Source organism: Mus pahari, chromosome 20 (genome assembly GCF_900095145.1).
Source record: "Mus pahari chromosome 20, PAHARI_EIJ_v1.1, whole genome shotgun sequence".
NCBI lineage: Eukaryota > Metazoa > Chordata > Mammalia > Rodentia > Muridae > Mus > Mus pahari.
In genome coordinates this window covers 9,047,520-9,064,831 of record NC_034609.1, presented here as the reverse complement: position 1 = coordinate 9,064,831, position 17,312 = coordinate 9,047,520, and the positions used below count along the sequence as shown (strand labels likewise).

General features: G+C 50.8%; 1 protein-coding gene across 12 annotated transcripts in view; it reads right to left on the bottom strand.

Moving 5' to 3' along the window:
- Positions 1-17,312, bottom strand: part of Cacna1a (calcium voltage-gated channel subunit alpha1 A) — a 283,383-nt gene that overhangs the window by 49,115 nt on the left and 216,956 nt on the right. For all 12 annotated transcript variants that reach the window (XM_029532727.1, XM_029532724.1, XM_029532734.1 and 9 more), the window contains 6 exons: positions 14,598-14,697; positions 13,929-14,089; positions 12,895-13,032; positions 10,730-10,931; positions 7,185-7,349; positions 5,520-5,630 (listed from right to left, as the gene is read on the bottom strand). In XM_029532727.1, the coding sequence (XP_029388587.1) occupies positions 5,520-5,630; positions 7,185-7,349; positions 10,730-10,931; positions 12,895-13,032; positions 13,929-14,089; positions 14,598-14,697 (877 nt within the window). The remainder of the gene's footprint in view (positions 1-5,519; positions 5,631-7,184; positions 7,350-10,729; positions 10,932-12,894; positions 13,033-13,928; positions 14,090-14,597; positions 14,698-17,312) is intronic.

Genomic DNA, 17,312 nt, shown 5'->3' with positions numbered 1-17,312 from the left:
TCTTTCTTTCTTTTTTTTTTTTTTTTTTTTTTTTTTGAGACAGGGTTTCTCTGTGTAGCCCTGGCTGTCCTGGAACTCACTTTGTAGACCAGGCTGGCTTCGAACTCAGAAATCTGCCTGCCTCTGCCTCCCGAGTGCTGGGATTAAAAGCGTGCGCCACCACTTTCTAAACTGAGCCATGTCGATATTCCAAGTGGCGGCTGGGTCCCCAAGTAACTAGGAGGCAAAACACCTCCCTAGGGATTGAGACAAAAGCCTGTTGATGCAGCCACAGCTCAGGTGATGCTTGTCTCTGCTCTCTCCTGACTGACACACGCCCCAACCTCTGAACTGGCTCAAGAGAGCTTTGCTAGGTTGCGACCTTATCCCCTGTTCTTTGTCAACAGCCATAGCCTCAAATCTCCAGAGGGCCTCTCCAGCAGAAGTGAGCAGTGCTTCCTCTGACCTCCAGGCAGTCCGTTTGTCTGTCTTACAGGGAAGGCCCTGGAGCTGGGAGCTCCTGGGTCATCAGATACTGACGATGTGAAGCTTGAGTCTGACGTTCAGTAGGTGCTTAACAGGTGAGTGCTGGTGAGCCCTGCCTGGAGGGAATTCAGGACCCTCTGGCACTTCTGGTATCTGGACCCACCCTTCCCAGCACTGTCACCACAGGCTTTACTTTCCCTGGGCTCAGGGACTGGCAGCAGTTCTTGATTGAGAGCTGACAGATGCCCAATATTCCTCCTCCCTCTCCTGGGATCACTGCTCTCTGCTGCCACCTCGAGGCCTCAGGTGGAAATGCAGCCGCTGGTGGTATTGCTAAGGCATTCTCCATGGCACCAGTGGTGTCCCTTCCCTGATAAGTCTCCCCTCCTGTCCCTTTGGGAGTCACCTTCCTGGTAGGTTCCTTGCATTCAGCCCTCATCTCAGACCCTGCTTCTGAGGAATCCCCAACGGAGACAACTTCTAGGTGTTTGGCCACAGATCTCAAGCCCAGGCTCTATCAGATGAATGTCACCTGAGGAATTTTATGCTTTCTGTAAAGGTTCTAGAATCGACACCACAGGTGCATGAAAAGCAGCCTCACACGGTGGAAGACTGGCTGAGAAGAGGGGGTCTCTTCCTAGTTCTGGAAGCTGGTGTGCCGTCTCCGCTTTCTCAAAAGGTACCAATGAGCACAAAGACACCAAAGGATCTGGTATCCACTCAGGGGGGAGGCTGGGAGCGGACACCATCCCCACACACTCTCTGTGATTCTCCTGTGTAGTGCGACCCACAGGACACACGGGCCCTCTGGTTGTACACTTGTCTCAGCACGTCTGACTCCTGTCTGCAGGTTCCTAGCAGGTGCCAGGCCCATTGCTCAAGCCAGAGCCTTCTGGCAGTGCTCACTAAAAAAATCCACCAGCCTGGTCTACAGAGTGAGTTCCAGGACAGCCAGGGCTACACAGAGAAACCCTGTTTCGAAAAACCAAACCAAACCAACAACAACAACAAAAAATCCAAGTTGGAAGCCAGGTGTAGTGGCCTATGCCTTTAGTCCTGGCACTCTGAGGCAGAAGCAGGTGGATTTCTGAGAGTTCCAATCTAACAAGGCTACACAGTGAAACCTTGTCAAAAACAAACTACACCAGTCTCACCAGATTGCTGCTACTGCTGGTGTATGTGTGTGCATGCGTGCGTGTGTGTGTGTGTGTGTGTGTGTGTGTGTGTGTACACATGCATACCTGTGCAGTTGGGTCCCACCTGTGGAGGTCAGAGGTCAATCAAGAATGTCTTTTGAGACAGTCCTGTAGCTCATTAGGCTCTCTGGTTAAAGAACCCCGAGAACGTGGTGGCACACACCTTTAATCACAGCACTTGGGAGGCAGAGGCAGGCGGATTTCTGAGTTGGAGGCCAGCCTGGTCTACAGAGTGAGTTCCAGGACAGCCAGGGCTACACAGAGAAACCCTGTCTCGAAAAACCAAAACCAAACCAAACCAAACCAAACCAAAACAAAAACCCTGAGAATCGTCCCCAGTGCTAAGATTATAGGCATGTACCACCATATATGTCTTTTTCATGGGTGCTGAGATCTGAATTCACGCTTAGTTGGCAAACACTGCACTGATTGAACCCTCTCTGCAGTCCCAATGAGCTTTAAGTCTTTCTAGTATTTACAGAAGATCCATTCTGTGTCAGGCCTTATGGGTCGTCCTCAGAAGAAAAGTCTAAGGCAAGGGCCGAGTGCAAACAGTTGATGTAGGAGGCACTCCACCGAAGGGCAAAGGGTGGCCCTGACATGCGTTATTGCCTTTGACATTCAGGGGACTCTACGATCATGGCCAGGTGACACACCACGCGGCAGAGGGGGACGACTTTCAGTTTAGGTTTTTCTGGTGCGAAGGCCCTCAGGCATCTGTTTGAGAGACTCTCAGGCTATGGGGCTGGGTCATCAGCCTGTGCTACAAAGGGAGGTGGGGTAACCTTTAAGAGATGGGGCTGAAAGGCGGCGAGGTCCCAAACACTTCCGTCTCCATGAATGGGGGGTCGCTAGGGACGGCTGAGGTGCCTATTAGGTCAGAGCAGACCTGGCTGCCAGGTTCCCGGTGGCCCTCAGTCTTTACCTGTTGCAGAGCCCTTCTGGCTGACACACCCTACCTGCTACCAGGCTGCCCCTCTGGGTCAACAGCTTCTCTTGCTCTCCCTCCCCGTCTCTCCTCACTCGGTCCAGCTCAGTCTGGCCATGTTCTCTCTGGATTCTCCCAGGCATCTCTGCCCCGGGCTATGCTCTAACTTTGATTTACAATAAACTTTCTCCGCTGCCACATCTAGGAGAAGTCATACCCTTTCCTTCTCTATTTCTTTTCTGTTTTTCATTCAGGGGGTAGGGGTCGTGTTGTGTACGGAAGCCCTTCCCTTCCGCACCCCATCACTGCTTTTGTTTATTTTCTTTTTGAGACAGTGGCTCACTATGTAGCTTTGGCTGCTTGGTTGGTCTGGAGCTCAATATGTAGACCAGGCTGGTCTCAAGCTCACAGAGTGCTGGGACTAAAGATGTGCACAGCCACGCCATCACACCGCTGTGCATAATAGGTTTTTTTTTTGGGGGGGGGGGAGACAGGGTCTCAAAGAGTCTAGGCTGGCCTTGAACTCCTGATTCTACTGCCTCAGCCTCTCAAGACTTAAATTGCCAGTGTGCATCTCAAAGCTTGGCTAACCATCAGCATTCTGAAACAACTACACAAGATAACTTTCAAGGTACCTGTGAGCCTTCTAAAATCCTATGAAACAGCTCATTTTCTTCTTTCTTTTCCTCTCTCCTTCCCTCCCTCCCTCTCTCCTCCCCTCCTTCCCTCTCTCCTCCTTCCTTCGGCTTTGTCTTGCTATCTAGCGATGGCTGGCCCGAAGCTCACTATCTGAACCAAGCTGGTCTTGAATTTATAATCCTCCTGCTTCAGCCTTCATGGGGTTGAGAGATGCATGCCACCAGGCCTGGTTTGAGAACACCTAATATTTCTGTGTCACATGGATGGGATCAGAAATATGGCACGAGTTTGGTAGAGGCTGTGCCAGAGACCTACAGGACAGAGGCCAGGTAGCATGTGTCACTGGGAGGTGGTAGGTTGTCATGGGAGGGAGGCGGCCACTAGGGCAAGTCAGCTGACTTCCCAAATGCCACGACGTGGGTGTCCTGCTTTGTCACATGCTCCCCCATGGCCAGTAGCCTCCCTGCAGGCCAAAGGCTGAAATGATATGGGGTGAGACCTTTGAAACTTAGAACCGCAGATAAACCTTCTCAGCTTGAGCTGGCTATCCTAGGTCTCTTGTCACATCAATGGGAACCTGAGTAACTCATCAAGATGGAAGAAAGCACGTCCAGTCAGTTCAGTCAGTAGCTGGTAAGAAATATGGGTGTGACACTTCCCTTCCAACCTCATAGCTCCTCAACCCACCCGCTGACTCCCTTCGGGCTCTGAGCGCCTCAGATTAAGACTATGTCACCAGCCTAGACAAATTAAATTTAAATTAGCAGACCATGATACACTTTTGAAAGAAAAAGAAATGGGGGCTGGCGAGATGGCTCAGCGGGTAAGAGCACTGACTGCTCTTCCAAAGGTCCTGAGTTCAAATCCCAGCAACCACATGGTGGCTTACAACCACCCATAATGAGATCTGATGCCCTCTTCTGGTGTGTCTGAAGTCAGCTACAGTGTACTTACATATAACAATAAATAAATCTTAAAAAAAAAAATGGATTTGGGTAAAAGAGATAATTTCATAGGCGTGCCTGACAGTATAAGCTATGATCATAAGTGCTATGAGTGCCTTTCATCTTAGCACTTGGGAGGCTGACCCACAGAGATGTAAGTTCAAAGCCAGCACTAGGCAGAGTGAAGTCAAGGCAAGTCCAGCCTGCCTTCTTCCTTTTTTCATGTGTGTGTATGTGTGCATGTTCCTGAGTATAGATATGTATATATTCTTGTGTGTGTGTGTGTGTGTGTGTGTGTGTATGTGTGTGTGTGTGTAGGCCAGAGGACAAACTGAAGAGTCATGTTCAGGAATGCTGTCTTTCACCTTTGAGATGAGGTCCCTTCCACTGGTCTGGAGTGTATCAGTTATTTCTCCTTGTCAGGCTAGGGAGCCAGAGGCGCCTCCTTCCTCCCCTTCCCCAGTGCTAGGACCACAGTGCACGCCAGGATTCCCAGCCTCTTATAAAGGATCTGGGAGCTGAGTCCCCGTGCTGCTGACTCATCAGTCGCTCATCTTTTCAACTGGGTAACTTAGTGAAGCCCTGTCTCAAAATGAAAAGGAGGGATAGAGATGGCCAGCAGTTAGCACCGGCTGCTTTTATAGGACCCGGGTTCAGTCCCCAGTTCTTGCATGGAAGCCCAAGACTGCCTATAATTGTACTCTCCGGGGATATGATGACCTCTTCCGGCCTCCAAGGGCACCATGCACACGGGTGGAACACAGACACACACGCAGGCAAAACACCAACACACATAAATAAAACCCACTAGAGACCAGGATGAAAAGTAAGACGATGATTTGAGTGCAGTGGTACAGGTGCCGCAAGGCCGGACTGACGGACCTCCGACCCCGGGGATTCCACTCGGGTGTCCTGAGATCTCCTGGGCTGTGGTCACAACTGTCTTCTTTCTTTCCTTCCTCCTTCCACCTCCCTTCTTTCCTTTCTGTCTTTTCTTCTGACAAGCATTACTCTGCCCTAGGCTGGCCTTGAATTCCTGAGCCTCCTGCCTCAGCCTCCCGAATGCTGGAGAGACAGGCCTGTGAATACTGGGGACTTGTCCTCTGTGGTCGTCGTTTCCTGACATCAGTACCTGTGACCTGTCACCTGGAGCACAGCTGGATCCACACACCACTCACCCATGGTAAATCAGGATTGGGTCTCCCTGCTACCCCTAGGTCAGCGTGAGGCTGTGCAGGTTGGGTGTAGACCTTTGCTGGGGAAGAGGTCTTGGGGCCCAGAAAGCACACCTCCCGCACCCTGGGCCCTGTGTGCTCCCCCCACCCACTACCCTCAGGCCCCACGTACCAGAATCCCAAAAGCCATGACTTTGAGCACACATTCGAGAGAGAAGAGGGAGGTGAAGACAATGTTGAACACGCGAAGGGCGTTTTCATAGGCCACCGAGGCTCCGTAGAACTAGAGGGACAAGGACAGGTAGAGAAGTCAGTGGCTCGGCTGAGAGCCAGGCCACAGGTCTGACCCCAGAGCCCAGAGGGGGTGACAACAGCAAAGGCCTGGGCTGTGAGACAGAATCTCCCTGTAACGCTGGCTGGCCTCGCAATGACAGCAATCCTCCCAGGTCAGCCTTCTCAAGTGCTGCCATTGCACAAAACGCCATGAGCCACAGCTCCTGCCTTTATTTGCAGCAATCTTTATCCCCTAATAGGCTGAGCAATTAATTAATTTACCATAAAGCATCTTCACGATAATGCAGCCAAGCTTTCTTGTCAATGAAAAGAGTTTGTGTATATGTATTTACTTTTGTGTGTGTGCCTATGGGCATACATGTTTACGTGTATGTGTTATGGGTGTATCTGTATCATGTGTGTGAATGCCTGTGGAGGCCAGAAAACCTACAAGTGCTCTAGAGTGGAGATACAGGCAGTCACAAGCTCCCATACACAGTGCTGGGAACTAACTCAGGCCCTCTGGAAGACAGTTAGGTCTCTTAACCACTGAGCCATCTCCTGCGCCCTCCTCATTTTTATTTACTTATTGTTTGATGTTGGTAATGGATGCCAAACAAGCGCTCTACCACCCAGCCACATCCTTCCTCAGGCTTTATCTTTTAAAATTTAATTGCATATTATTTAGCGGCTATGTTTGTATGCACACATGCACATACGTGGGGGTCAGAGGGCAACTCGCAGGAGTTGGTTCTCTCCTTCCAACACGTGGGACCTGGGAATAAACTCAGGTCACCAGGCTTGGTGCAAGTAGCTTTATTACTGAGCCATCTTGCCAGCACTTTACATATTTTTATTTTTGAGACAGGGTTTTACTACGGTGTCAATGCTGATTTGTGACTCTCCAAGTCGCTGGGATGACGGCTGTGTGCGCCCATGCTGGCTGAGCCTCCTGATTGGCACCCTTACTGTTTTTGGTGATCTCCAGGGCACTACTAGTCAAATACTGCACAGGCACTTTAAAAAGGGAGGAAGGCTTGGGAGTGGTATAGCAATGACCTAGAATGACCCCAGTGAGGGCTGGGGGTGTGGCTCAGGGGTGGGGCTCTCACCTAGAATCCCCAGTGGCTGGGGACATGGCTCAGAAGTAGTGTCCCTGGCCTAGGACCCCCATGTAGGGCTAGGATCCTTGAAGCTCCGGAAGTCCCCCTCTAATCTATTCTTATGTCCCACCCAGCACGCAGGCAAGGATGGTGTCTCCCCCACGCCCTGAGGTCGAGCTCAAAAAAACCCAGGCATCTGCCTCCCAAGGAGTGCAGACTGGCGGGATTGTGGAGTGTGCAGCCACGTGAGACAGACAGAGGCATGTGGGGCGCTACCAGAAAACTGCAGAGTCCAGCCCCAGGCTGAGTTGAAGGTTTCTGGGAGGGAGGGAGGGAGGGAGGGAGGGAGGGAAGAGCTGGCATGGCAGGTAGAAGGTGGAGCAGTGAAGGCTCAGTGGCAGAGTGTGGTCTGGCTGGGATGCTGTGTGTGGGTCTTACATTGGGAGGGTGGTGGGACTCACCTTCATCATTAGCACGATGGTGTTGAGAGCGATCATGGCCATGATGGTGTACTCAAAGGGTGGGGACACGACGAACTGCCACATTCGATACTGGAAGCTCTGCTTGTTCTGGGGCATGTGCCTGGTCAGCGGCTTGGCGCTGATGGCAAAGTCGATGCAGGCTCTCTGTGGGAGATGCCAGGGCGTGAGAGGGGCCCACAGCAGGGAGGGAGGCCAGCCATTCACAGCCTCCCTCCTAGGGCAGCTGCCCAGGCCCAGCTGGGATTCCTGCAGTCCTTGAGGGACCCTCATAAAACCTGACAGTTCTATTGTCTATTCCAACTCGGGAAGTCACCACACCTGCCCTGCTTCTCCCGGAATCTCCCTTGCAAGGAATTATCTACAGTCTCAGCTTGCAGACGTGGAGAGCCAATTCCAAGAGGCTGGGCTTGAGGCACAGCTGAAAAAAGCAGACTGTGAATACAGCAGTGCTCTTCAGGCCCCCAAAACTCCCTCTTTACTTTCTCTCTCCTTCCCTCCCTCCTCTCCCCCCACACCCCCATATCCCCGTATCCCTCCCCACCCGCTCCCAGGATTTTATGTAGCTCAGCCTGGTTCCAAGCTGCCTATGTAGTCATGATGAATTCCTATAGTGCTTGGGACAGGAGCCCAGGGCTTTCAGGACTCTAGGCAAGCGGTCGACTGCAGAGCTGCGCCTCTCCTTTTGAGACAGCATCTCCCTCTGTAGCCCATGCTGGCTTCAAATCAGTGATCCCCTTGCTCCACCTTCTGGGATTTGCCACTGTGACCAGATAAACTATTCTTTCTCCTTGAGTCCCTCGCATCTCCTAGCCTGTGAGGGAGGCTCTGGGAGCCAGGAGCTGCTGGCATCAGTCAGCTCAGGTGCTGCGGAGGCAGAAGAACTGAGCTACAGCTACAGATCCACTAAGGCTGCAGGGCCTCAAGTCATAAGGGACTGGCTTACAGAGAGCCATGAGGGTCTGGGCGGTGGTGGCGCACGCCTTTAATCCCAGCACTTGGGAGGCAGAGGCAGGCGGATTTCTGAGTTCGAGGCCAGCCTGGTCTACAGACTGAGTTCCAGGACAGCCAGGGCTACACAGAGAAACCCTGTCTTGAAAAACAAACAACAAAACAAAGCAAACAAACAAAAAACCTAAAAATTAAAAAAAAAAAGTGCCATGAGGGATCTGGTTATAACCAGTTAGGGTCTCCATGGATATCAGGACTAGAGAACAATCCAGAAAGAAAAGGCGTTACTGAGGGGACTGGGCATGGGACAGGCAGTGCTTGATGCTTGTTCAGTAGGCCACATAGGACTGTGCTCACAGTTCAGGGCCTTCCTGATCTTTATGAGGTAGGGGAGGCTCTGGTGTGTATTTTAAGGACTCATTCTGAGTGTAAATCAGGTTTGCAAAGTGCTGCAAGCAGTTGAGACAACACAGGCAACACAGGCAAAAGGCCTGGCTGGGTCACTTGAAGGCAAATTTGGGAAGTACTGAGGTGAGTTCTGAAGGAAAACTAAGGTGGCCAAATTCAGTGCTTGGGAGAACTTGTAGGACTTCACACCCCGAGCAACAGCTGACTGAAGGGAGGAGGAGGAGGGAGTGACAGGCAGTGTGGGTGGAAGAGACTAGTCACGTCTTCAGGGTAGGCAGCTGTCCCCTCAGAGAAAGCTGTCTGCGTCTCTCATACCCTATACTGAATGAGGATAGACTCATTCGGCTTGGGGTTCCATTAGTAGTCAGTGTGGCTGAAGGGGAAGTGATAGCCTTGCAGCCCCCTGTTGGAGCCAGGGAGCTGGTCTGGCAGCAGGAGCAGCAGATGAGAGAGAGTGTTGTTTGTATACTCCTGAGTACTGGATTGAAAGGGATGCACCACCACTGCCAGGCTGACGCTTCTTGTTTTGTACTGAGTGGTGGTGGGTTTTGCAGAGATTCAAACTTGGTCAAATTTCAGAGAACAAGTGGCTGTTTGTGGCAAAGTGTTTCAATGTTCAGCTATAAATGGAGGGAAATAGGCATCTTTATCACCAAATCCAAGGATCAGACAACACTGATGAAGAGGAGGCAGGAAAAAAAAAAGTAAGAGCCAGAGGAAGGTGTTATATGTAGCTCTTTCCTATAAAAACTAACTCTCTCCTTAAGCAAAGAGGAAGGCTCAGGAATCTCAGGAAACTCATATAGCTAAGGAAACTCAGGAAACTCACAAGACTCAGGAAGTTCAGGAAACTGACAAGACTCGGAGAGCTCAGGAAACTCACATGACTAAGGAAGCTCACAAAGTTATATTCAGTAGGCTTCTCCACAATGTTATGTTTGTAATAAAAAACTGCTGAGGAAGAGACTTTTCCATGGAGCTGCCTGCCAACTGTGTAGGGAGTTCTAAGAATGGATACAGCTATCATAACTCATCACCCATGTTTCTCTAAGTGATGGCAATAAACTCACTGGATCATACAGCTAGACCTCGGTGGAATTGTTTCTTGTTTTGTCTTTGGTGCACTGGGGTAAACAGATATCTGTTTATATGTCCTTAGAAAAAAATCATACAGTTCCTCCTGGAGGAACTAAGGGCTAGATCACTGGCATACTATCCTTTGCTCTGAAGTATCTTGGAAGAAGATTGTGTGCTAGCTTGGTCAATAAGAATAAAGAAAGCATGGACAGGACCACTGAACTGAACATGAAGCATGATCAAGGAATCAGTCCCTCTGTGGATACATGGGGCTGCTTGTCATTGCAGCACAACATGATTCAGACTGACTGATACATCCTCCTGATATCTGATGTGTGCATCTTTTTCTCCCTGGAAATCCAAAGGAGAGCTATCTTGCAGACTGTACGCTGCTCAGGAACATTTGCTGTTGTTCTGTTCTCAATTTTTTCCACAAGTTGGTTTTGTTAGGTCTCAAACCTGAGACAAATGGCTATCTGAGGTGTCTATTAACATACCAAAGTAGACTTGACTTCGAGGTTCTCCCAGCATCCCTCAGTTCCTACCTATTACAAGGTATGACTAGCTTTCCATAAACTTTGGCTTACCCTAAACTTCTTCCGCCCAAGGGCTGGGCTGCCCTTCCCCCAGCTGCCTTACCCTATATAATCCAGCCATTTTGGTTACCTGGTCTTTTGGGCTACCCTTTACCCTCTTGGCCAGTTTCTTGGCCCAGGCTTGGCAGCTCCTCTCCCTTTCCCTTCTCCCTCATCTCCTCACATGGCTTGGGGCATGTTTACTCTGGACTCTCCCAGCTGTCCCTTCTCTGGCCTATGCTCTCCCTTTTACCTACAAGAAACCTCTTCTTTCTTCATACCTAAAGGCAGTCATGTATCTCTTCTTATGTACTTATTTTTCATTCAGGTTTCTTGCTGTACGTGTGTGTGTGTGTGTGTGTGTGTGTGTGTGTGTGTGTGTGNGTGTGTGTGTGTGTGTGTGTGTGTGTGTGTGTGTGTGAGAGAGAGAGAGAGAGAGAGAGAGAGAGAGAGAGAGAGAGAATATGTGGGCTTTGTACCAGTTTTTAAACAGGGAACACAACTAGTCAGCGGTACCTCATTTTTCTCCAGGCTGTACTCTTCCATCATCTTGTCTCCCTGCTCCTGAAAGGTGATGATGATCAAGGCCACGAAGATATTGACGAAGAAGAAGGGAAACACTACAAAGTACACCACGTAGAAGATGGACATCTCCATGCGGTACCCGGGGCTGGGGCCCTGGTTCTCAAAAGTAGCATCCACTGAGTGCTTGAGGACCCTATGAAGTGTGGGAAGGAGACGGGAGCGATGGGCAGAGAGGATGGGGAGGGCAGAGGTGCAGGAGCCGGGGACAAGAGATGGAGAAGAGATAAACCCAGTTAGTGATGCTGACAAGCATGGGGCTGAATGTGTGCCGGAGAATGCTCAACTTTTCACATCTTTTCCCAGTAGTCTTTGGGGAGGTCATTTCTGGCTCCACTTTGCACAGAAGGAAACTGACATTCAGCAGTTTGGAGAGACTCAGAAAGACGTGTTCACGTTGGTATCTAAAGCTAGGTTTGTGGTGACAGATGAGGTAGGGCTTTTTGGAAGCAGGCACCAGTCTGTGTGGGGTATTTAAGCAGAAGTGGCATAGATGGGAAGGAGGTTCAGGAGCAATGTGCACGAAGTGTGGTCAGAACAGCTCTGTATGGGCTCAGGATGCACTCTGCTCAGACACTCTCTTAGTGGGGCTCAGCGCCTTGAACATGTGAGGCCCTGGCTTCCCAGCACTACAAAATAAAAATCAAGTTTTGTGTCTGATGCATGCAATGTTCGTGACTGTCCTTTGCTCTGTAAATAGCCTCTAATCAAAGAAACCATTCGGTGTCTAAGCAGTGCCTTGGTATAGCAGACATGATAAATGTGTTTGTTCATCATGGTGAGCATGTATCTTGTTTGGACAAATAGTTTGTGTGGCTCTGAGTTTCTTTTTATTTTCAATTATGTGAATATTTTCAATTATGGCGCATCTGAGAGCAGGTTACCACAGAGGCCAGTAAAGGATGCTGAATCCGCGGAAGCTGGAGTTACAGGTGGCTGTGAGTCACCCGGCTTGGGTACTGGGAACTGTTCAGGTCTTCTCTTAGGACCACAAGTAAGTGAGCCCCGACATTTACATTCGTTTATTTCTGTGTGCCTGCCTGCCTGCTGTGTGCATAAGGATGTGTGTATGTATAGGTCAGAGGACAGCTTTTCAAAGCTGGCTCTTTCCTTTCTGTGTGTGCCCCTCTGCCTGCTGAGCTATCTATCTAACTGACTCTGCCTTCATTTTGAAAACAGGGTCTCTCAGTGAACCTGGAGCTTGCTGATAGCCAAGCTGGACAGCCCTGGAGCTCCCGGAATCTCCCTGTTTCTGCCCTGTAGTGTTGGGGTTAGAGGAGTACGCCTCATGTCTGGCTGCTATGTGGGTGCTAGAATTCAAACTCAGGTACGTTACGAACTGACCCGTCCCTCCAGCCCCAAGTCTATTTTTTAAAAATTTTATTTATTTAATTAAAAAAAAGATTTATTTATTTTATGTATGTGAGTACATGGTTGTTGTCTTCAGACACACCAGAAGAGGGCATCAAGTCCCATTACAGATGGTTGTGAGCCACCATGTGGCTGGTGGGAATTGAACTCAGGACCTCTGGAAGAACAGTCAATGCTCTTAACTGCTGAGCCATCTCTCTAGCCCTTTAATTTTATTTTAAATTATGTGTATGTGTGAGTATATGCACACACGTGCAGTCCCCTCAGAGTTTAGAGGCATCGGATCCCTAGGGGTACGCTCAGGTGTTTGCAAGCCTGACCTGAGGGTAGGAAAGCCGGCTGGTGTCTTCTGAGTATGCAGTCCTGTCAGAGCCACCCCTCAGCCCCGTGTTGTTTTGAGTCTCACTGTGCAGCCCTGGATGGCCTGGAGCTTGCTGTGGCCTCAAGCTCCCAGAGACACCCCCCTGCCTCTGCCTCTGGGGATTCTGGGGTTAAAGGCATGGTCACCACGTCCAGAAAAGCTGCCGCTTGCTTGCTTTCAAGTCTGTGTTCACATTTGTGCTGCTGGGGGAGGAACCTGGGCTTCCAACAGCTAGGCTGGAGTTCAGCTTAAGAGTGCCACCCACACCCCACGGGGCCAGCCCTAAACTGTGAGAGCACAGGCCACGCTCTGACACCCCTGTTCTCCCCCATTCCTGCCCCCCTGCTCCCTGACCCTTGCTACTCACTGTGGCCAGCCCTCCCCTGTGGACACCGTGAAGAGCGTGAGCAGAGCCCAGAGCACGTTGTCGTAGTGGAACTCATACTTCTTCCACTCGCGGTCCCGGGCCTTCACTTCGTTCTTCTCGTACAGGAGGTACTTGCCTCTGTCACAGAGAGCTGGTTAGTCAGCAGGGCGCCACCACCTCCCTAAGGCCATGTGTGCTGCCTGGAGGTGGGCGCACGGCGCTGTCCCTGTGGGAGCCGAGACCCTGGCTTGAGTGTGGGTATGGGGGACACAGACAGGACGGAGAGGCAAACACAGGGACACCCTATTTCTGGGTCCTTACACCTCCTTTCAGAACAGTTCAAATCTAAGACTCTAAGGTCCTTTTGGTATGGCAGGGTCTCCTGAAGTAGCCCAGGCTGATGGAGAAGCTCTGGCTCTTCCTGCCTCAGTGTCCCAAGCAGTGGGTGACAGGCCTGTGCCACTGTGTCTGGGGAGCATCTGAACAGGGCTGCTCAGATACAACCTAAGGAGGGACTATGGATTTGCGGTCAGTACCCCTTGACGAAGCCGCTGGGAGATTAGAATGGCTTAACCAGGTCTGAAGGGGCGCACCCAGATCCTCAAACTTTCTCATTTGTTCTTCTTTTATGACATAGGGCTTCTCTGTGAGGCAGGCTGGGCTGGGGCTCCCATCTTAACATCTTAGCCTCCTGGGCCTCACATCACCCAGTCTTAGTCATTTCCTTTGTTACTGTTTTCCATGCCAGGAAGGGGAGTGGGCCTGTGCCTCACCACCGTGCACACCGAGCACACCCGCTCGCTGGCACAGCTTTTTTTTTTAATTTTACTTTTCTTGTGACAAGTGCTCACTCCATAACCCAGCTTGGTCTCAAGACTCAGGGTGATTCTCCTGCCTCAGCCTTCTGAGTGCTGAGGTCCTAGGCATACCCCACCTGACTCTAAAAATCCAAGCTGACCCGGAGTTACCGCTCTGCCTCAGTGTGTGGACTGTGGGCCCTGTACCCCACCTCCCCTGCCTCGTGTCCCACCCACCGACAGTCTCTCTCGAACTCCTTGGACTCGTCTGTGCAGTGGAAGAACTTGCCCTTGAAGAGCTGCACGGCCACCACAGCGAAGATGAACATGAACAGCATGTACACAATGAGGATGTTGAAGACGTTCTTGAGTGAGTTCACCACGCAGTCAAACACGGCCTGCGGCAGGAGGAGGGGCGTAAGGCGGGGAGGGCGTGGTGGTGGAGTGGGGTGGACTGAAAACATTGGTATGGAACCCAGTGCTCCTGGTACACTAGGCAAGAGTTCTGCTAACTGAGATACATCCCAACCCTCTGCTTTTTTAGATAGCCCCGTTGGCCTAGAACTAGGCTCTTTCTTGGCCCTGACCTATCAAAAGGAATCCTGACCTGGAGCTGGTTTTGCCAGCCAACCCCCTTTGCTGCCACCTTCTGGACAAGCATAGCTACTACACCCACACATAAAGTCTATGAGGCAACCAGCAAGCATCTCTTTCAATGTAGTATTGAGAGAGGGTCCCCGATGGACCCACGCTGACCGGACCCGGGGTTGTCTTTCCCCAGCCCCTGAGTGCTGGGTCCCAGGTGCACGCCACTATGTTTCCCAGTGTTGTGTATGGAGCACTGTACAACCTTTTTGTCTGTGTGTGGCCAGCTCCAAGACCCTCTCTTCCAGACCCCAGTCTCACCTTCAGCTTTGGCAACCGCTTGATGGTCTTGAGAGGTCGTAGCACCCGGAGGACTCGGAGAGACTTAATGGTGTTAATGTCCTTCCCTTTGCTATTGCCGCTGTTGGGGGGATGTTAGGGTTGGGGAAGGGAAGAGACGGAGCAGAAGTGAGCCTGGGAAGGAGGGTCCCACAGCCCCACATGGTCCCCCTTGTCTGGACCCAGGTCTGGGCTGATGGACGGTCTAGTTTCTCCCTGGAAACCAGATCACTTTGAGGGATCCTGTTCTTGTAGTTTGTTGAAGACCCTGCCTCTGCACTGAGGATTTTTGCTTTTAATTAGTTCTTTTGAGGCAATGTCTTACAATCTTACTATGAAGCTATGGCTGGCCTGGAGCTACAGAGCTCTTCCTTCATCTTCCTCTTCAGTTCTAGGATTGAAGGTGTGCAGCACTATGTGCAACTGTCTGCACCAATGCTTCCACTGCTCTTTATAGCAAATCAAAGGCCCGAAAGGTTGGTGGCCTGTGAGATGAGACTTGCCTTCCTTCTGAAGGATTCAGAATGTTCCCCCAACCCCATGATCCCTAGGCTGAAGGACAGAAGTAACCAGGGGGCTGGTCCTTTCAAATGCCAACATGATCTCAGGCACGGCAGCTGCTCCAGTCTCCAAGGTCCCTGCCTACCTTGGTGGTAAAAAGCAGGGACCTGTGGGCTTCGCCACGAAGACTCCAAAGACACAGAGCCCTTAGCTACCTAGGCCATCAAGAGCTCGAAGATAATGGCTCCCACCCCCACCCAGGGCCCAGACACAAATCCCAGAGTCATGTTTATCTGCTGGCTTCATGCCCAAGCCCCAGAAGGTGCTGTCCCAAGTGCCCACCACTCACTGGGACTTTTTTACTCAGACTTCACACATCTACTTTATCTTTTCGTACATACTGGTCACCACTCCTTCCTCCTGCTGAGGATCCTTCCTGAATCTCAGCTCCTCAACAGCAGGGCAGACCTTGGCTTGGCTGAGTCACCTCCAATCTTGCCCATCCACTGACGGCCGCACCGCCCAACATCTGGCCACAGTCCCTGGTTTATTTATTTATTATCATTATTGTTATTGTGTGTGTGTGTGCGTGTTTGCTTTTTTATTGATTTTTTTTTTCTCCTCTTTTTGCTTTTGGAGACAGAGTCGGGTCTGACTGGCTAACCCTGAAACACACTATGTAGACCAGGTTAGCCTTGAGTTCAGAGATCTCTTGTTTTTTTCTTCTCCTGAGTGCTGGGTTAAAGGGTGCACACCACCATGCCCACTCAAAAAATCTCTTTTGTGTCTTTGTCTGTGTAGCTCTGGCTGTCTTGGAGAACGCTCTATAGACCAGGCTGGTCTCAGAGATCCGCCTGCCTCTGCCTCCTGAGTACTGGGTTAAAGGTACGCACCACCATTGCCGGGCTAGCCAGAAAACCATTACTAACTTTGTGAGCATGTGTGTGTCCCAGCATGCATGTCAGAGGACATTTGGGAATCTGTTCTTTCCTTTCACCATATGGATCCCTGAACTCAGGTTGTCAGGTTTGGTAGCCTTCACCAACTTAGCCATCTCACCTCGAGACAGTGTTTCACCACGTAGCCCATGCTGGCTTTGAGATCCTCTGACCTCATGCTCCTGAGTGCTGGAATGATGGGTGGGCCTACTGTCTGGCTTTGCACAACACTGCAACATCCACTCAGCCGCTCTCCTCCCTTTCTTGGTGCCTCCCTAGAAAGCTATGGGCTCTGTCAGCTTGGTACTATTCCAGAGAGGTCAGATGTCAGGCCTGGACAGGGAACCCCTCAGAGGCCCGACTTGTGATGAATTCTTCAGTGTGTTCTTTAGTCTTGGCTCTTGTCCCAGCTACTGACTCACAGCTGGTATGAGGTCTCAGGACATGCAAATGGACCACGGCTGCAGTCCAAGGAACAAATGTATCCCTATTGGTTACTGCCCAATCCAGTTCTGGCTGGCACCAGGGCTTCTGGTGGAGGGTACCATTTCCTGGCATGGTAAGAAAAGCTGGCTGGGGCTGTGTACAGATTCTGTGCTTTCAGCCATCTTGGTGACTATGTGTGTGTGTGTGTGAAGATGTATGCAGGTACCTGTGCATGTATGTAGGTGGAGGCCACAAGTCGTCCTGAGGTGGCACTCATCTTATCTTTGAGGCAGCATCTCTCACTGGCTATGGCTTCACCTGTCAGGGCAGGCTGACCAGTGGTCCCAAGGACCAGGCTTTCCATCCCCAGTGCTGGACTTCTATGTGCATGCCGCCATGTCAGACTTTTAAATGGGCTCTAGGGACTGAACTCAGGTCCTCACATTTGTATGTCAATTTACCAACTAAGGAGTCTTTTGTTTGGAGAAAGGGTCTCTTTGTGTAGCATGGCTGGGTCTAGAGCTATGTATACCAGGCTGACCTCAAACTCAGACATCCACCTGCCTCTGCCTCCTGGGTCCTGGCTGGGATTAAAGATGTGCGCCACCACACCCAGCTCTGATGTTTCTGCTTATATCCTTTGCTTACTGATCATTAGATCAGGTTTTTCTTATTTCTATGTGCTTTTTACATATTAAGGAAGAACACCAACTTCTATTTACATCTATATCTCTTTGCTGTTTTGGAGGCAGGGACACAGTGTGTAAATCACTGAGTCATGGATCAGAAAGATCTGCCAGGCAGACGCTCCTCAGAGTGATGGCCACCTCCT